Raw genomic sequence first — 21,167 nt, 5'->3', positions numbered from 1 at the left:
TATATATATATATCTCCAGGCGTCCTGTTATATCGCTCAGATGTAATCACTGCACCTCAATAACTGAGATCAGTAATCACCATTTATCAGACAGTGAATTACAGCTGTGTTTACCAATAAGAAACTTCATTGAGGGAAATCACTGATAGACGTCAGTTTCGCCCTGTTTTTGCTCTTCAGTGTAGGGCAGGGTTCTTCAGCTGGTCCTGAGAAGATTAAACATCTCCCTAACTTTTATCACTTCCTCTACTAAGTTTGTCTGTACACTGCTTCACGTGTTAATCCGAAAGCGCTTACTCTGCACTGATGAGCACTAAAAGGGTGAAACAGCTCTCAGTGTGGGATTCTGGGCTAGATTTACTAAGCAGCGGGTTTGAAAAAGTAGGGATGTTGCCTATAGCAACCAATCAGATTCTAGCTGTCATTTTGTAGCAGGTACTAAATAAATGAAAGCTAGAATCTGATTGGTTGCTATAGGCAACATTCCCACTTTTTTAAACCCGCAGCTTAGTAAATCTAGCCCTCTGTCTGCATTGTGTGGACACGGATATACAGTATAGCATTATAATATACTGGCTTGCTCTGCACATATGTATTCTATGATCGTCTGCTAAGTTAGTAAAAACAGATGTTTGTCCACATGAATCGCTTCTGAGAGTCATCTTTTTTTACTTATTATCTTAGAAGCTTGAATGGGGGCCAGAAACTCTGGAGTCTCGAGTAGTAAGTGTAAACATGTAGGTAACACAGTGAATATGGCATACAAATGAAATCCAGTATAGAAAGTTAATCTGATTCTCGGAGGAGACTGAACAGTTTTGTGAACAGAACCTGGTTTGGTTCAGATTTCACAGAAAGTAAAGAAAACTAATAGAATGCAGGAAAATCACGTGGTCACTTTATGTAACGTGGAAGATGAAAGGGGATTTATATCAGAAGATCTACATATTATGTAACAACTCATCCACTAAGAGTCCTCGGGGTAAATGTATCATTCTGAGGTCTTAACAAATTGCCAATTTTCAACAGTTTTCCGGCAGTATTTAAAATTCAATTTTATTAAAGGCAAAACTCGTCGGGCTTTGTCGTTAATTAAATAGTACTTTGAATCCCAGATAATCAGTTATTTGTCTACACTGCAGAATGATACATTTACCTCCTGGTGCATTTTTTAAATTGAAAACTTCTCCAAGTTAAGAACTTGTCCCGGTTATTTCACAATCACATGACTATAAGACATAAAACCAGTGATATTAACATGACATTTATACACGGCCCCCAGGATGTGTAATTATTATCCCCCCTGCTGAATGGCTGCACATAAGAATATGTTTAGTCTTAATAACTGAGGATCAATCATCCTGCCCCAGGGCCTCTCTGAGAATCCGCATGTGTGTCAGCGATCAGTCGGATCAGAGGGATGTGCTTTCCATCATGCCAAGATAGATATAATTACAGGGCGGTGAGGAGGTTGTCATGCTATCTGTGTCTGACTCTTCTGCACAGCAGCCCCCCCCCCCTTACAGTGTGTACCCCCCCCCCCTCTTACAGTGTGCGTCCCATGTGATAGGTGGCAGCTTAGAGCCAATTCTGGTCTCCGAGAAGATGGAAGAGGGTGACGAACCCTCAGTGTCAGCGCACGAAGCACCTGGGCAATCTCTGCCGTCCACACTGTATATTAGAGAATTAATAATATGTGCTGCCCTACGGGGATTATACCATTCAGCTTGTACATTTAAAAGGAGTCTACCATCAGAATACTTTATAGATATTCATAGACTAATTCCATTTCTAGACTAATTATATATATATATATATATATATATATATATATATATATATATATAAAATATATACATCACTGAAATCCTTTTGGTCACTAATAGTGCAGAACTTGTGACCTGTCATTAGATGTTGGTCAGACACATCTCTAGTGCACATTTCTCATTGTCCCGGCATCACTGTGAATTTCTGATTTGGGTATATGGGAACATGGCACCGCTGTGGGGAGACTCCTGCGTACCTAATCCCCCAGTAAAAATGTTTTTTTGTCGTGTTAATTTATAAACATAGAGGGGGGGAGGAGCTTTTAGATAGGCCTTTAAAGGCGAACTCCACCCTAATCAGTTCCATTAATAAAAAAAATTTTAAAAAATCTATTAAAAAAAAAAAAGATAAAAAATATTTTAAAACATTTCCATATTACAAAAAAACCTAAAGAACCTTAATTCAAATAATAAAACATTTTTTAATGATTTTCTTCTGTTATTGCCATACTGAGGATGCTTGTTAAATTGGCAATAACAAACAGCAGAGAAAAATCTTGCTACCTCCGCTGGATGTATAGGGCAAAGATATAAAACACCTTGGACTAGGTTTACTAAAGGGCAGTTTGGTCAAACCGAAGGTTTTTGGCTATTTTTCCGGTGGTTTTGCATCTTTCCTGCCTCACTCTCGCACACTTGTTACTTCTCACAGTGTGATAACCACTAGGTGGCGGTATAACCTCTCATTATCTGGGAGTGTGGTAACTCTGCTACATTATGTGAGCATAGATATCAGCGGGTGAGTCCAGCGAGAGAGTTCTCGGGATACATTGTAACCTCCACACACAGATTCCATATCACAGCGACCTAACATCGTGTTCTCCCAGCATAGATTACAGGAAATGCTGTGTAGTTATACTGTGTATAAAGATAGGATTGTGTTGTCTGTATGTATGACCTGACCCGTGTATCGTTGTGCTGTGGATTCCTTGAGCGAGGAGACAAGACACATGTTTTCGTGACTCAGAGTCTTGTCATCCTGATCTGTGAATGGATGTTCCCAGGGCTGTCATTAACCCCACGGCTCCTGGAACGGAATTGTGTGTATTTAATGGACTGGGACTTCCCATTTGGGATATAATCTGACCTTGGCCTGGGCCACGGGGGACCTTTGCAGACGCTGTGTTATACTGTAGGAATTTATATTAATTGTGCATATTGCACTCAGCTGTAATAAAGGTCTCGTGCCAGGGAGCAGTCCCTGTATCACTTTCCAGAATAGGACCATAACTGGCCTCCACAATTCTGTATAAAATCTAGGCTGCAGCTCCAGATGTCATTTGGTTACCACCTGCCAGGGAAAATCTTGTTTTGTACTCACACTGGACAGATGATGCGGGGCCCACCCCATATAGTATATTGTTATATAAGGGGGTCTATTTGTCGGTTTGTAATGGGTCCCCAGGTTTGTGATAGTTGCTCCTGTCCAGGATACTTACCCAGCACAGCAGGTTACAACTCCTGTTTAATTACATGTTTGTCAGGAGCAAGCGTTCTGTTGTCATGGAAACAGATTCTCTCTCACTACACTGTAACCTGTGTCACCAGGTATGTTGTCACAGAATGCTTTTTTCTTCATTCGAACTGTAATCACCGCTGTATTGAAGTTTGCCATTAGAAACCCTTAATTTATGCTCGAACACGTTTGAGTCGCTTCTCACACGGTCAAAATTGTTGGATTTTCTCTAATTTAGATTTATTTTTTTAAAAAAATTAATCGATCAAATATTCAAGCAGTGCCGGGAAATTTTATCTTTTTTTTTGGCTCAAATATATGTTATCCTTTACCAATGCATGAATACATGTCTCCACACCACACACCCATCAGTATATTACTTTAGTTTTGTATGTAAAGTTGTGTAAATAAAAGGCACTAAGCCTCGTTTACAAACAGCAATAACATGCATCGGTGCTTTATTTGTGTACGTGTGCAGACTGCGTTTCAAGGTACACACCCACCTCCCGACTCTTGACGGTAAGGGGTAATGTTGACGGTAATGTGGCCCTTAACACATCAGTTAGTCCTTCTTTAATATTTCCCACTGGAATGTGCAAAATGCTTCCTATTACTAGGAAGAGACCTGGGGGTATATTTACTAAACTGCAGGTTTGAAAGAATGGAGATGTTGCCTATAGCAACCAATCAGATTCTAGCTGTCATTTATTTAGTACATTCTACAAAATGACAGCTAGAATCTTATGGATTGCTATAGGCAACATCTCCACTTTTTCAAACCCTCAGTTTAGTAAATATACCCCCAGATTTCTGATCATAAGTTGGTGGTAAAATCAAATGTCCATCTGCAAAGTACATACTAAGGGGCAGATTTAATTTGGCACAAGGTGACATGAACAGTCCACGGAGACCGATCACATCTGTGATTTTACAGAAATTTTTGTTCATTGTTCCTTGTGGAAATTTCTTTCTGCAATAGCCGGTGATAGATGCATCTGAACATCATCATCATCATGATCGTCATCATTTATTTATATAGCGCCACTAATTCCTCAGAGCTGTACAGAGGATATTTGTCACATCAGTCATCATGGCGATGGTCAGCAGCACCTCTCGCTGAGTTGAATCTGTCCCCATGTAATGATGCCCCGTTCACCCGACTCCTTCAGACAGATAGTACCTACTTTCATGCCCCTGCAAATCACTTACCCGCACAAAACAGGGCGGATTAGCGCAAAAGTAGGTGTCTCCCGCCATGTAGGAGCATTCGCGCTGAGATTTGTCAGGCGTGTGATTGCTCCCTCTCCCAGTTTTATATCCCCCATAGACATCCGATCTATACAGCCTGCGGTGGACAAAGTGCAGGCGATTAAACAAACCCCCAGACTCCCCACACTCTGTCACTTTGAAGCTGTGGTCACATCCAGCCCAGCCCTGGCTGTGGTCAGAGATTCAGTCTCCAGTGGTTTGTGAGGTCACATCACAAAACCACCACCGTGCCCTGTATCACAGCTGCTTGTGCAATGTGTGAATCACAGATCTTAGAGAGCGTTTTATTACAGCACAGATTAAAGGCAGTGGTTCCTGGGAATTATAGGGGTGTTGTGATTGTATCTATTCACTGAATGCTCTGTCACCATATAATACCACAAGGCCAGTGCAGGTCACATAAATCCAACCTGACTTCTAATATTCTTTAGAATTTATATTAAAGGGGGAGGGGGTATTATTCACTTGTGTATAATAAGGTTATATATTGATGATCATATGCCATAAGGTATAAACACCAGTTCCCATTGAGAATTGTCAGCTCCATGAGCCAAAGCCACCTCTGACCACAGCCTCCTTCTCTGTCTGTCTATACATGCGGAGACTTGTAGTCTGAACTTTTATCCTTACGTATTATATTAATATAGACGGTAGAACCGGTCTGCTTAGTTTGTGGGGAATTTAGGCTAAAACCTGATTTGTGAACCTGACAATAACTGGGTTACTCATGTTGAGGTGTGATGTAGTTTTGACAACTCAGCACCTGTAAGATTTATATGATGCTAACTCTGAAGAGGCCAATAACTCCCAGCTGCCCCGATATAGGTGGGAAAGTTCTGATTTGAGGGGATGCCCCCCTGTTATTAAGGATATTTGACCTCCTGATCTTTGTTGGTGGTGACCCTTCACTTAGGAAATGCTAGGCATGCCTCCAATGGGGGAGAGACCATACCCCAACTTGGCGTGACTATGTGGCGTGACTATGCTTCCTTCTGTGTGCGCAACAATACTGCAACGTTCCTCATTACACCTGTTACACTTGCACAGCATAAGCTCATTTTTCAGTTACTTTCTCTATAAACATTAGTACCTCATTAGGGGTCATCATTACAAAGGCCTTTTTGTGTCATGCATCTATTTTGTGCAGATTTGTCCACTTTCTAGAATGTGCATGGATAAATGTTAAGATGGCCGTGACTGGGGATGTTCCTCTTATAATGAGAAGATCTGGGTACATGACCGTGAGCTGGCTGCTTTCAAAATGAGATGAGGTTTTTAGGAGAAAAATATAATAGTTCTTATGAATGGCAGTGTCATACAGCGATAGTATCACTGTGTGCATTTCTATCTAGTGCGCAACCACACAAAAGGTTTTAATAAGCCTGGTACCCGGAGTTCTGTGTATGCAACAGGCAGAGAAATAAACACATTTACCCAAAATGAATCACGCCGCCTGCCCCCATGTTCTTCCCCTAGATTCAGAGCTTCAAATACTTCAATTCATTAAGATGTGGAAACAGCTCTCATGCTGATGTAAATGAAACTAAACAGTGCCCCTAGTGGTCAAATGATGATAACACTTGTGGAATCAGCACTTTGTGTTATCATCATCATCATTTATTTATATAGCGCCACTGATTCCGCAGCGCTGTACAGAGAACTCACTCACATCATCCATATCATCCATTATATTTTGCGCACAGCAGATGTCATTTACAAAGCACACTAAGTGCACACTGCAGATCCCAGCACACTTTAAGGCGAACGCCTATTCTATCTGAGACCACCACTTAGACATGCACCCTGGTGTGCGGAGAGGTGGAGAGTTCTCCATAAACGTACCGTGCAATGGTGTAAACATCACATCAGTGACAGTTTAGAAGCAGCTCTCATTAAAATAATCTTTTCTATTATTCTCTTAAAGTCCTGCTCGCCTTGTGCTTACACAACTGCATTAGTTACATGTGACGGTTTTGATTGTGTGAAGCTGATTATTGAACTATCCCGCCAAATCCCAACATGAAGCCAAAAAAATCTGGTCCCATTAAGGTATAGGGGAAGGGCCAAAGTCCAGTTCATGTCCTTTTGCAGAATCGAAATCACAATGTGCAGGGGTTCAGGGAACACCCCTAAAATGCGCTCACTGCACCCCTATTTTCTCATTTCAGTAATCTCACTACCCAAAGGAATATCTGTAATGTTCTCTCAGGACATTTCTTATAGTCACCACTGCTCCTGTGTATCTCGGTCTGACATGGGATAATTACATAGAGATGTGTCTGTGTTTTATTGCAGGGTGGACAGGAACAGTCCTGAGATCTGCCTGCAGGATCCCACCCATCCCAACATGTGCTCGGTGAGACACTCCAAGCTGTGGACTTCTTATCAGATGAACATTACAGAGGAGAATCCCCTGGGCTCCAACTTCAGGATCCTGGAGTTTAACGTCCAGTCTATTGGTAAGTGTCTGATCTCAGGGACCTGCAGTCAATCGCAAACAGTCTGATTTCACTGATTTAAGGGACCTGCCCTCGATTGCAAGCATCTGATCTCGGGGAACTGTAGTCTATGGGCAAGTGCCTGATCTCAGGAACCTGCCTTCTATCAGCAAGTGCCTGATCTCAGGGACCTACAGTCTATGGGCAAGGACCTGATCTCAGATACCTGCCTTCTATAGGCAAGTGCCTGACCTCAGGGACCTACAGTCTATGGGCAAGGACCTGATCTCAGGGACCTGCCTTCTATCGGCAAGTGCCTGATCTCAGGGACCTGCAGTCTATGGGCAAGGGTCTGATCTCAGGAACCTGCAGTCTATGGGCAAGGGTCTGATCTCAGGGACCTGCAGTTTATGGGCAAGGGTCTGATTTCAGGAACCTGCAGTCTATGGGCAAGGGTCTGATCTCAGGGACCTGCAGTCTATGGGCAAGGGTCTGATCTCTGGAACCTGCAGTCTATGGGCAAGGGTCTGATCTCAGGGACCTGCAGTCTATGGGCAAGGGTCCGATCTGAGGAACCTGCAGTCTATGGGCAAGGGTCTGATCTCAGGGACCTGCAGTTTATGGGCAAGGGTCTGATCTCAGGAACCTGCAGTCTATAGGCAAGTGCCTGACCTCAGGGACCTGCAGTCTATGGGCAAGGGTCTGATCTCAGGGACCTGCAGTTTATGGGCAAGGGTCTGATCTCAGGAACCTGCAGTCTATAGGCAAGTGCCTGACCTCAGGGACCTGCAGTCTATGGGCAAATGCTAAAATGTTTCATATTCTGTCTTTTGATTACATTTAAGGATAATTGGTGTTTTCTGGTATAAGATGATTTATCCCCAACAAGGAGTGTGAGGAGGCAGTTATTCCTGGTATGGGGTCTGAGGAGACAGCGATGCCAAGTGGGGGGAGTCTGAGGGTCAGATATCCCCAGCGAGGGCTCTGAGGGGTCAGATATTCCAGCGAGGGCTATGAGGGGTCAGATGTACCCAGCGAGTCTCTAAGGGGTTAGATACCCCCAGCGAGGGCTCTGAGGGGTCAGATGTCCCCAGCGAGGGCTCTGAGGGGTCAGATGTCCCCAGCGAGGCTCTGAGGGGTCAGGTGTCCCCAACAAGGGCTCTGAGGGGACAGGTGTTCCCAGCGAGGGCTCTGAGGGGTCAGATACCCCCAGCGAGGGCTCTGAGAGGTCAGATACCCCCAGCGAGGGCTCTGAGGGGTCAGATGTCCCCAGCGAGGGCTCTGAGGGGTCAGATGTCCCCAGCGAGGGCTCTGAGGGGTCAGGTGTCCCCAGCGAGAGATCTGAGGGGTCAGGTGTCCCCAGCGAGAGATCTGAGGGGTCAGATACCCCCGGCGAGGGCTCTGAGGGGTCAGATGTCCCCAGCGAGGGCTCTGAGGGGTCAGGTGTCCCCAGCGAGGGATCTGAGGGGTCAGATATCCCCAGCGAGGGATCTGAGGGGTCAGATACCCCCAGCGATTGCTCTGAGTTGTCAGCGATGAGAATGGAGAGTGAGTCAGCGTCTCTGGAGTATTACACTCACATCGCTGCATCAGACTGACAGCACAGTGACTGTATTGTTCAGGCATTTACTCGCTGTCTCTCTATTGTATTACTGGAAGTGATGTCTTAGTTTCATACTCTCTGCTTCGATTTTCCTCTGTTGGCTGCCAACAAGAAATCCTACGGAGCATTTTCAACAGGGGAAAGTCATGGTCTCGTTATGTGTCATTGAAACATGCCAGAATATTCCACAGAAAACTCTTCCACTAATCCTTCCTCCGTGTCACACACTGGCAGCGTTCTATACAGAGGGGGCAAATCATTTGTAATTCTATATGTGTCTGGTACCCGGGAGCATTAATAATGTGCTGGAGGAATCACTTCTGTTCTCTATATTATCACTTACATATAGATAACACACTGCTGATGCATAAGAGATGTTAACCTATAGATACTGGATAAGTAGTACTCACATATAGATTAAACATTGCTTGTGCTTATATAAGTGGTGTTCACACACACACACACACACACACACACACACACACACACATATATATTTGATAAATATTTATTATTTGCATATAGTTATTACCCTGTCTATATGTACTGTACTGGGTAATATATTAAATATACATTGTTTCCTTCCAAAGTATTAAAGTGACATTTTTCCAATGTTGATGTATGTAGGTTTAAATGTTTCTATAATGACTCTTTTATACTTTTCCTTGTGATATCAGGATATTGCAGGGACAATATCACATTGTTTAATTCATTGAAATTTAATTTGTTCCTCCTAAGTGACCCACAATGGTCCCCACACTGTACTGTATGAAATGTTACCAGTTTCTACACTAGATTTAGTAGCCCTTCGGTTCCCACATATAAGAATCAGCAACAACAGAACAACGTAAATGCTATTTCCTTATTAATGTTTAGGTCTTTTGTTGCAGTTAAGCCAGATCCCCCAGAAATCATGTCTGCAGAGCCCATCCCTTATGCACCCCGACGGCTGCTAGTTACCTGGGCGTACCCATCCACGTGGCCCCAGGAGCCACACTTCCAGCTGAAATTCCGGCTACAGTACAGATCGGTGCTCCATATGTCCTGGTCTGTGGTGAGTTCCTCGTCCTGTGTCTACATACATGTCATACATACATGTCATACATACATGTCATACATACATGTCATACATACATGTCACAGTGCACAGCTTCTCATTCATGAACCGCATCCATGTCTAATACCAGGTGGAGACGGCCAACTTGTCGGACGTCATCACGGACGCGTTCGTTGGCACAGAGCACATTCTTCAGGTCAGCGCCAGAGACTTCCTGGACGCCGGCAACTGGAGCGAATGGAGCGTGGAAGCCAGAGCCACACCGTGGATCAGTAAGGAACCGTCAGGTGCTTTCATGAGAGGAATTGAATGCATGTATTGTGGCACGAACACCCTTCTGATGACGCACACACAACAACGTTTTGCTTGTACTCACTAGTCACTGGACAACTTGTTCAACCTCAGTCACAACTAGATAATGAACAATTTGGGCTTAAATACTTTACACCCTTACCACAGCCCTAGCTCGATGGTGACACTCCCACTTCGTCTTTAAAGAGAAGTTCTCTGCGGTGTTCTGCTTGATTAGTCTCACTGCAGACACACCCTGTTAGCTCTGCAAAAAAAACCCCCTCCAAACTACCTCAAAATATGTAAGTTAAATCACTCTATACTATTATATTGGCACACATATGTCCTCCACCTGTATATCTTTAACCTAGGTGCACTGCTGTACAGACATGTAATGTCTGCAGCCTTGCCCTGTAGACTCATTTCTTAGAGGCCTGTGGGAGTGGTCCCTTTGTCACAGTATATTTGGGCAGCATCGTGTCAGAGGGGTCATGGCTTCTATTCTAACCAAATTTGCGTGTGTCGTTGTGGCAGGGAATATAGATTTTAAGCTTCACTGCAGCAGGGACTGAGGTGAATGATTATTCTCTATAAAACTCCACATAATAATAATAATATGTAGGCGCTATATAGATAACTGTTAGTAAATACTAAATGTGACACAAATGGACGCGTCTCATTAATACATAATCCCAGCTGCTGACCAAAGACAGTATTGAACTATCTGTACAGTAATCAATGCAATGTTCCTATTATGATTAGTGATGGAGGACTAGTGTCTTCCAGGACCCATTATCCAGATGCACAATGTGTAAACATCACATCAGTCCAACCTCCGACCATCTTTCATTAAATAAAACCCTTTTTTCTCCTAAAATACAGCTCAGTTTAGCTTGGTTTTAATTTGGGCAAATTGAAGTTAGAAATTTGTTGCGAAATACCGAAGTACATCTGAAGGGCGCATAATGTGTCCTATTAAAAGTATAAGAAAAAGCCCGAATTCTGCCTGCTCAAAATTGGTGCAACAATTAAGGAACGTCCCTAAAAACGAACCCTCTTCTCCCCTTTATCTAGTTTTCAATAATCTTAATAGTCTGAGTTCTGACAACTAGACACCCAGATATATTCCCTACTTAGCAAGGAATGCCCTCGCTCTGCCCAGACCCAATTAGCCACAGACACGCCATCTTACACCATAAACTAACGCGTTTCGTTGGAAACTCTGACACTGCTAAAATTGAGGTGCACAGCACTACCAAAGTGGTTGTTGTTTCACATCTCAGCCATAGCGCATCTCTAGAGTATAGAGATAACGTGTAAGACTTTATACATGTCCGCAAATTGGTGGAAGCAAAATGTGAAATGAATTCTTAGTTATATTCCAGAGTCCTCTTTTCCTTGTCTTATTCTATCTTCTTTATGTTATGTACCATAGTGTCAGTCTCGGAGGTCAGTAACAAAACCACTACCGAAGAGCCGGAACCTCAAGTGAAGGAACCGTTTGGTGAGCTGCCAATCACAATACCATGTGACTTGTACCGACCAATGTAAATGTTGTTGCATAACACAAGACTGACTTAAATGTGCAGGTCATTGTTTTTAGATAATAACACATAAATGAGATTGGTGTCTAAGAAACAATTGATCATTAAATCACAGTGCTCCCCAAAAGCAGAAACTTGGCTTCCACACTGGGGTTGCTCCACTCTCATTGCCATATCACACGGATTTCATAATGCTAGGGAGCCCTGTTAGGTTAGGAGAGACGTGACCCATATGTCTCCTGACCCCCAACTAGCAATAGATCATTGTGAGAAGAACAGGTCCCTTCTGCCCCGTTTTGCACACAGGTGCCCTTTCTTCAAGGGGAAAAAATGTTTAAAATGAATATTTTTATTCCTGGACCCTGTAACTATGTCACACCGTTAATAAAGAACACACTTGGTATCATTGTATTTAGTAGAACCAAACAATGTTACAATAAAGTACAATATGGGCAAACTAAGAAATAAAAAACGTTATTCCCATTTAAACTTATTTATCTCAAAAAGTAATGTAACCTAGTCTCGAAATGGGGAAAGTTCTACCAGTCATGGAGTCGGTAATAACGGCCAATTTGTTATGTAGGAATCTTAGTCACTTAAAGCCCGCGGGACACTTTGTAGCTGATCGTATAGGTATCATTGTTCTTACATAGAAATGACTGTATACTGCACTGTTCATATCTGATGCGTTTCTCTCGTCCTGCAGTCCAGAATGACTCCGTGGAGAAAGTGATCATCCTGATCTCTTTGGGCATTTTCGGCTTTGTGGTTCTCGTCCTTTTTTTGATTTTCGGAGCCCTCATCTGGTAAGTGTATAAAATGTCTTATCTCACCAACAACATCTTTTGTGTAGTATTTATTTAAAAAAAGATTAATGTTATCTCTTTATATCAGTTAATGCGTTGATACAGAAAGACGTACGTGATGCATCAGCTGATGTGCGCAAATCATTAATGGTGGTTATCCCACCTGCAGTGCGCTGTTTTGCGCCACGGTTATCAGACCATGCGGTAACAGTCTGCGGAAAATGCTGATTCAGCGTTATTTTATAAAAAATCATTTTATTCCCGACTATAAGTTCCATAAGCTTACATTGTCACGCCACATACCATACAATTGGATGATAATAAATAATACATTTTTCAGAATAATCCAGTTGTCATAACACCACAGAGAAAAGAGATTTCTCTACTTTATTATAGAGAATCTTATAATTCTAATTTGCTTTTAAATACAGCTTAAATTCTGTTTAAGATCTCATCGGTTTTAATTCTTATGTCACCGAAGAGTCACTGAAGTCAATGTAGACTCGTAGATACTTCTCTTCTTTGGTGAAGGTAACTTAGAAATATAAATAAAACAGGAAATTAAATAAGATATTTTATGTTACCGATATATACTTAAATGTAAAATGCGTCGCGAGTGGTGGAAGAGCAATTACCTGATGTCATCACAGGACAATGCTTGTTATCATTGTATGTCATGATTTTATATTTGGGAGGTGGGATGGCTCTTAAATTACAGTGTAAATTAATGTGTATCAGGTTGTAAAGGGCTTCACATAATTCATTCATTTGTACATTCATGCAGCTTTGGCTGGATAGCTTTGTGGCTGTTTTTCTCTGTTACTCAGCCATGTCTTTATAGCATCAGTTCTCTATTTCCATTGCCAGGATGTGTAAGCCAATAAACTAAAGTTATATATATATATATATATATATATATATATATATATATATATATAATGTAAGTGTTACATTGCATTGAAGGGTAACGCTGTGTCTAACGTGATACTTCTGACATACTGTTGACGTTTTCCTCCGTCACGCAGGGTCAGAGTGGGACGGACAGTCAAGGACAGCGGGATAAAGGCGAATTTCCTGTCTGCCATTCATATGAAGACTCTGCCCAGTAAGTACTGTCTGTAGTGTAAGACACGGGAGCCCTTGGCGGGGCCTGTGTGTCACACATGTAGAGACCGGTTTCTCCAATACTACATGTCACTAACTCAGCCCCAGAGTATGTGATTGGCTTTCTGTGTCGGTCCCGTGCTCATCGCATGGGGTATCTCAGTGAGGGGACTATCACGCATTTACACTGGATCTGTCAGTGCGCAGCAATACTGGATGCGCTAAAAATAAAAGTTGTGTTTGTAAAGTATTATCGTGCCCTAAAACGAGTAGGTGAACTGGTCCAATGGATCAAAGTTCTCTTTCAATTCTTTATTTTGGTTTAAATGCAGTTTCACCGCTGCTGACACTCTGTGGTCAAACACAGATCCTGCAGATATGTGGATGTATCCTGTGGCACATTAAAGGGAAGATTTATCTACTTTATAAATAAGGTTTCTTTTTACACATTACCATTCCATATGTACTCGGTAAAAAAGACTTTCATACAGCGGGGTGTTCTGGGCTGAAGAGGGTGATGATAGAAGGCGATCTCATCCCACCTTCTCTGGGGTGAGTCGGTCACAGTCTGCTGCAGACCAGCGTTATAACTCCCCAAGGTATCTCCCACCCACATGCAATTTATTTTATATAGGACCAGGTTTAATAAGAGTTCCCAGGTAAGAATTGTATCTTTGTAGACTACATTGGCCAAACGTATTGTATGTATGATCCTAAGGATTGTTCATAGTCATATTGGATCAGAGAAAACTTCGCCAGCCCAAATACACTGTGTGACCTTATATTCCTGCGCATAGGGCAGGAAATACTGTATATACCTTCTGTGTCTCGTAACGTTTACATGTGTCTAAGACATTTCCAGATAGCCAGGGGCAAACGCAGTATTTGTAGAGGGGGGGTTTCCACACCATGCCGCCAGTGGGCGTGCCCAGCATGCATGGGGGCATAGCTATAATTTTAGACAGTACTTGTCTGCCCTCCAACTCTTCCTATCCCCATAATATACATGGGCAATGCTGCGTGCACTACTGTTAGGTGCACGCAGCTCTCTTTTCGAGCAGAGCCGTGTGAAGCGGGAGCAGGGTCCAGCTACCTCAATTATACAGTGCCCCAGGCTTGGAGGGGGGGTTTCCAGGCACTAGAACCCCCCCCCCTCAGTTTGCCTATGATAACGGCCCATTTCCCAACTGTTGGACGCCTATTGCCAAGTAGATATGACTGACCATCCCTATGTTTCATTTCCACAGCTACCAATCTGCGGTCTCCAGATTCTTATTATTATGCTGTTCAAAGCTCCGCGATGAATGGGAGACACAAAAAATGACAGGGGGCTTATTTGCTAATGTTTACACCGAAGCACAGACACTAATCATAACTCAGCTCTGTATCTGTCTAGTGCTGTAGTTTAGTAAATCATCCATACAGTATAATTATTCCTCTTTAGTGCGACATATTACAGGGCCTGTAGGTAATAGTAGCCCATCAATAGATATAAAATAATGTTGTATCTCTGACAGGTATAGGGGGCCTGATTCATTAAGGCACATGCATACATTACGCACATGCGTGTTCAACAAGGAGCGAATATGAAGATATGTGCATTGATGAATACGGGTCTAGGTCCGCTCTGCTCTAACAGACAATACACTGCAGGATACATCCAATACATATGTGAAGTATAAAGTCACAAAAGAACACACAGAAAAGAAAAATATTCAATTATGTCACCTGTTAATTATATTGTCATTAATGACAAAACATAAAAAAAACTTTTTTTCCTCCAGAAAATACAATTATTAGGATGTTATGATTGTCTACTGTACATAAAATGTATTTTTATAGTTGCTCCTGATTACAAACACATGTTGTAGCTGTATACACAGCCGTCATCGTCACTTACACCTGACCTGTAGCTGGTGCAAGTGATACGGCAGAATAACACGTACCTTAGAGATGCCGGAGGTTGTGCTGGCTGCACTTGAGCTTGACACATCTTTACTGTACATTGACCTTGTGCATACGCCCAGTCCCCTCCCTGTTCCGCCCATTAAGTTATAGCCCATAGGTTATTTGAAGATGAATTGGACGTTGCTGCGTTCACTGGCATATGATCTGGTTCTGGGTATGTGCAGAGCGATTTTATGCAAAATACAGCATTAACTTCCTTTAATGAATCAGTCCCAAAATGTTCTACCGTTTATTTTTATTCAGTGTCTACTGAGTGGCGATATGTTTTCTATAACCTTAGATAGTGGAGACAGCGATGAAGAGATCTAAGTATTAAATGTAACTAGTTAGGTTTCTGAACCGTGGCCGGTATCCAAAAACGTATGTATTTGTCTTGTGATATAGGAGTTGAATTATGTTTAGGAAAGACTGACATCTACTGGTTGCAATGGGTACTTCATTGTGATTCAAATGTGTTTGTTTAGAAAAATAGATACTATTCGTAAAGAGTGGTGGAAGATCAGCGTTCACCGAGACCAAACAATGCCGGTTCTTAAACTCTTCTGCGCTGCTAGTTATTGATATCCCCCCTCTCACTGGTGTATGTCATATGTTAGGGTCACAGGAACACACATGACATTACTACTGGTCACAGAACTTCTACCTTTTACTTCTTTCTCCGCAGAGAGCCAGATCTTGTAGTTGCCGTGAAGGAAGGGAAATATTCCAGGACCCGACAGCCGCCCGTGTAGAAATGTCTACAACTCTCCTGAGAAACAAGTCTACAGAGATGTGTTTCCTCCTGCCGGGATGAAAGAGTCAGAACTTAAAGACCATCCACCAGGGTAAAAGCAGATGTAAGAGCTGCAGACTGGCAGTTGTATCTCAGCGGAACCAGCTACGTTATTCTCACCCTCTTCTTCAGACAGCAAATTGTCCTTCATAAACCTTCCGGGTAGAGATACTAAGCGCTATTAGTCCCCTGACGACTCCTCTCCTGGCCGATGGGTTCAGGCCGTACAGGCTGTAGTCCAGTGAACAAATCCTTGCTGCTATCTCATAAACTTTCTTTTCATAGTACAGCCCTACATGCACCTGTGATGGTGTCACACATGAACAGTTATTGAACGGACAATAGGAACATGTTATATGGGTCTGAGAGACAGTGAAATGTCTTGTGCTGGACAGCAAAGTTGTTGTTTTTGTACCTTCATGTTATTATATATATATATATATATATATATATATATAAAATAGATTTTCAGTAACAGTCTGTTATATACTAAGCAGTTCATAAAGCTAAACTGGGGCGATGGTATTCCGTTATCTCCCAGAAGCAACCTGTTCCTTTTCCACACACTCAATATGTGTATACCACCATGCAGATATATGAATGGCATACACTTCCATAGAGACAAGTTTATATATGTGATGGGTGTGTGGGGCTCATTGTGACAGCAATACACTGCCATATTATTTCATTAGCATGTACTAGCCTTTGATCTCCTCAATGTTGTGTGCTCTCTCTGATCTACTCCATGTTGTGTGACTTCTCTGATCTACTCCTTGTTGTGTGACTCCACTGGTCTCTCCCATATTGTGTGACTCCTTTGGTCTCCTCCATGTTGTGTGACTCCTCTGGTCTCCTCCTTGTTGTGTGACTCCTCTGGTCTCATCCATGTTGTGTGACTTCTCTGATCTACTCCATGTTGTGTGACTCCTCTGGTCTCCTCCTTGTTGTGTGACTCCTCTGGTCTCCTCCATGTTGTGTGACTCCTCTGATCTACTCCATGTTGTGTGACTCCTCTGGTCTCCTCCATGTTGTGTGACTCCTCTGGTCTCCTCCATGTTGTGTGACTCCTCTGGTCTCCTCCTTGTTGTGTGACTCCTCTGGTCTCCTCCATGTTGTGTGACTTCTCTTATCTACTCCATGTTGTGTTACTCCTCTGGTCTCCTCCTTGTTGTGTGACTCCTCTGATCTACTCCTTGTTGTGTGACTCCTCTGGTCTCCTCCGGTCTCCTCCTTGTTGTGTGACTCTTCTATGTTGTGTGATTCCTACAATTTTATCCATGTTGTGTGACTCCTCTGATCTCCATGTTGTGTGACTCCTCTGGTCTATTTCATGTTGTGTGACTCCTCTGGTCTTCTCCATGTTGTGTGACTCCTTTGATTTCCTCCATGTTGTGTAACTCTGCTGGTCTCTCTCATGTTGTGTGACTCCTCTGAGCTCCTCTGTGTTGTGTGACTGACTTGATATTCTTAATGTCATCTGATTCCTCTGCTATTATTCATGTTGTGTGGACTCACCAGATCTCAATGCCATGTGATTGCTGTGGTCTCTTGTGTGTTGTGTGACTTTGTCTTGTGCAACTCATCTGATTTCCTCCATGTTGCTTGACTCCTCTTCTAAACTCCATCATGTGTGACTCCTTTGATCTCTTCCATGTTGTCTGGCTCCTCTTGTCTCCTCCATATTGTGTGACTCTTCTTCTGATCTCCATGTTGTGTGAGTTTACTTTTCTACCCTGTACTGTGTGACTGTACTGACCTCCTCTATGCCGTGTACCGATCTCTACCGTGTCCCGCTTCCAGTTTACCTTAGTTGACTTCTAATTTCCAACATGTTCTGTGATTCATTTAATCGTCCCCATTTGATCTCCTCTATATTTTGTGTTTTATTTCATCTGTTTATAGCTTTACATTTGTATATATGACACACATTACATACAGGACACTATGTATCGGTACTATACAGCTCATTTCACTGTTTTCTACTTGTAGAGCAATGCCATGTATTTCTTTTCAATTTATTTAGCTGTTCACAGGATCATTTTCAACAGCTTCTCCTTTTACAGTGACTGTCCCACTGACTGCGTAGAAATGATGTGTGTACTCTGGTAGAAATATTGTACATTGGGTTGGTGATTGCCAAATTGTATACCCAGACATATCCCTAGACATAGAAAGGATGTAATTGTATTGGGCCCTTTATTAGGATTTTAGCCTTGGTGGAACTTAATATTCCTTCATTAGAACCTGTCTTTATTAGGTTGGAGTTGCTGTTTGACAACGAGAAGATACCCAAATGAACACTAGGGGTCATATTATGGCTTTTTCTCAGTGGCATTATATGGGAATTGGTGGAATAATGGAGATTCACCATATTTTATAAAAGTAAAAAAAGGAAGATGACCCTTCAACTCATAAAAGACAATCACAAAATAGGCGAACGACTGGGCACATCCTCACCTACCGGCTTAGGACTACATTGACGTTTTATATGGAACGGCTCCTCCTTAACCCACATTAACTCCACAGTTCTCTCTTCACGGACATTTCTTGGTTGTGCTGGTGGGAGCCCAAATTATAGCTCCCAGAGCTCTCTGTAAATCCACAAACTTTAGGAGTTATCTGTACAAAGACAGCTCGTTAAGCTATAGGAGAACAAGGGAACGCTAAGGACAAGCTGTATCTGTAACGGGGCATTATTTTAGGAACAGAAGAACTTTGTAGGGACAGTTTTACTAATATTGAGAGTGAATGTTACGCTGATCGACACATTAATGAACTGCTGGGGGTTTACATGAGTCAAATTTTTGCATTAATATCGGCAAGACCTACTCATATGTTGGAAACAGTTTACGCCAATCTTGACACAAACCATTTACACTACACATGGATTTTATCTCTGTCCAACTAATGAACAATGGCAAACATTTGGCTGTAAGGAAACATTTTATTACCTTCATGCAACAGAAGACAACGGAGATCAAAACTCCTATTCTGAATAGTTTTGTTTTAATAAGCTGAAAGCATTTTGCTGGTGGTCATGATCTATTGTTGCATTTCCTGAGGAAAATTGTGTAAAAAATGTTTGCTAAAATTTTGATACAGTTTATTTTTATTGGGACCTGTGATTAATTATTGGGGGTAATTGTTCTGAGTCTCAAAGAGTTTGTTATAAATTAAACCTTTCCAGTGACGTCCAAACACATCCAGGTCGCTAAACAGATGATGATGTTCTGATATGTTTGCAATGGACCTGTGAGAAGCCACCTAAGCTATCATCCAACAACCGGGCTCCAATGCTGTGATTGGACAAATGGGAAATCCTTGTGGCTGATGATGTCCTGTTTAGCTGTCAGGAAATACATATCTGTTCAGCTGTCAAGAGATATGGTGCTTGTGATTCATTATTTCATCCCAACCACTGAACAACTGGATCTGTCCAATTTGGCTTTCCACGTTTGAAGCTTAGATTTGGTCCGTTGGTCTGTTTGCAACATGTCTGGCCAGCTTTATATTCTACCGCATCGGCTGCACATAATAAGAATACTCACTACATTAAATCAAGACAATGAAAATACCAGCCAAGTTTACAGAGGAATACTATGCTAGTTCCAGAATTATGTTCTGTACAAAGGTTTATATATATCGAGCATTATCTGTACTGCTGCGTTACCAAGTCTACATTATCTCGCCTCCATGTATAGAGATTTTTTTTGAATATTGAAGTACAAACTTCACATTTTTCTTGGATCTAAATAATAATGATCATTTTATAGTAACCTTTCCCAGTGGTAATTATTCCACAGGGAAATAAAATATGATCAATAAACCACTCCCAGAGGTTTAGCACTTGTAATCCCTAATTCTCAGCCACATTCACACAATGCAAGTTGACAGATCGGGTCATATTTATGACGTGCGTTACCAGGACAATGCTAAAACAGGTTTGCCTGATTCTGATGTTATTGCACCTGCTTTTCACGTTTGGGATCAGATTCTACGACCATAATAGTGACTTTGTATGTGCACAATGTTTGGCTGCACAATGGATGGATTGAGACACTCTAGGCTTTGTGACAGTCAACTGAGCAAACTTAGAGGCTTCTCCTCTATGTTCGAAGAGCTGCAGAGCTTTTACACGGAGCAAACAAGATACATTTTTCTTACAACTGATGCAAAGTTGTCGCTACTCAAGTTATTCAGTGGAAAACGGTTTGTGCAGCTTGTGTAGAAATTCTCATAAAACTCACTCACCCTACACTTGAATTAAACACATCACCGTTTCCCCCTTTCTTTTTCTGGTTGTTTTATGTAAAATAGGGAAAACATCTAATTTAATGGAGATTTAAAGTGGGAGTGGGCAGTGGGACCCAGATAAACAGGACGTTTCACCCAGACCATGGTAAACCCACGCGTTTCATTCACAAGGAGACATTCAATACTGTCACATCTACAGTTACCACCAAGAACATTTCTTTTTGCAGTAGGCCCTATAAGGGTGCGTATAGTGATCCTATTCAGGAGGTTATGAATTTTTGGCTTCCTCTGCCCATGAATAACCCTCATTCAGCTGGTTGTAGGGAAGCCTGTATATAAGCATAACGCTAGGTATGGGCAGTATCTGTCCACATGGAAACATAGTATAAATCTGTATATCTAAGTTAGATGTATGTTAGTCACTTACTGTGTGTGATTTGTGAAATCATTGTATGAATTTATGTATTGGAGATTGTATTTAGACTTAAAAAATCATACTGTTCCCATCATAACGAGAATAAAATATTAGTGGAAAAAATATAGGATTCATTGATTCAAATAATCACTTATTTCCTCAACAGAAAGCAAATAAGGGCTCCTGTGAACAGTAGATGCTCCTCCAATCACTGATTCCAGTGGGAGGAGCTATCTGTCACTGATCCAGGGGGAGGAGCTGTCTCACTGATCCAGGGGGAGGGGCTGTCTCACTGATCCAGGGGGAGGAGCTGTCTCACTGATTCCAGGGGGGAGGAACTGTCTCACCGATCCAGAGCGAGGAG

At 42.2% G+C, this 21,167-nt stretch overlaps 1 protein-coding gene across 3 annotated transcripts in view; it reads left to right on the top strand.

Annotated features, from left to right (window-relative positions):
• IL11RA (interleukin 11 receptor subunit alpha) overlaps positions 1 to 20,933 on the top strand; it is a 93,306-nt gene extending 72,373 nt beyond the window's left edge. For 2 of the 3 annotated variants that reach the window (XM_075187052.1, XM_075187062.1), the window contains exons 6-12: positions 6,847 to 7,010; positions 9,483 to 9,646; positions 9,780 to 9,936; positions 11,376 to 11,444; positions 12,191 to 12,290; positions 13,316 to 13,395; positions 16,027 to 20,933. In XM_075187052.1, the coding sequence (XP_075043153.1) occupies positions 6,847 to 7,010; positions 9,483 to 9,646; positions 9,780 to 9,936; positions 11,376 to 11,444; positions 12,191 to 12,290; positions 13,316 to 13,395; positions 16,027 to 16,043 (751 nt within the window). In that variant the 3' untranslated portion in view covers positions 16,044 to 20,933. The remainder of the gene's footprint in view (positions 1 to 6,846; positions 7,011 to 9,482; positions 9,647 to 9,779; positions 9,937 to 11,375; positions 11,445 to 12,190; positions 12,291 to 13,315; positions 13,396 to 16,026) is intronic. The other variant, XM_075187069.1, reaches the window with a different exon arrangement.
• Positions 20,934 to 21,167: the final 234 nt, after the last annotated feature.

The sequence above is a fragment of the Mixophyes fleayi genome, chromosome 1 (assembly GCF_038048845.1).
Source record: "Mixophyes fleayi isolate aMixFle1 chromosome 1, aMixFle1.hap1, whole genome shotgun sequence".
In the NCBI taxonomy this organism is placed as follows: Eukaryota; Metazoa; Chordata; class Amphibia; order Anura; family Limnodynastidae; genus Mixophyes; species Mixophyes fleayi.
The sequence above is the reverse complement of the archived record's forward strand: the minus strand, read 5'-3'. Positions and strand labels throughout refer to the sequence as shown.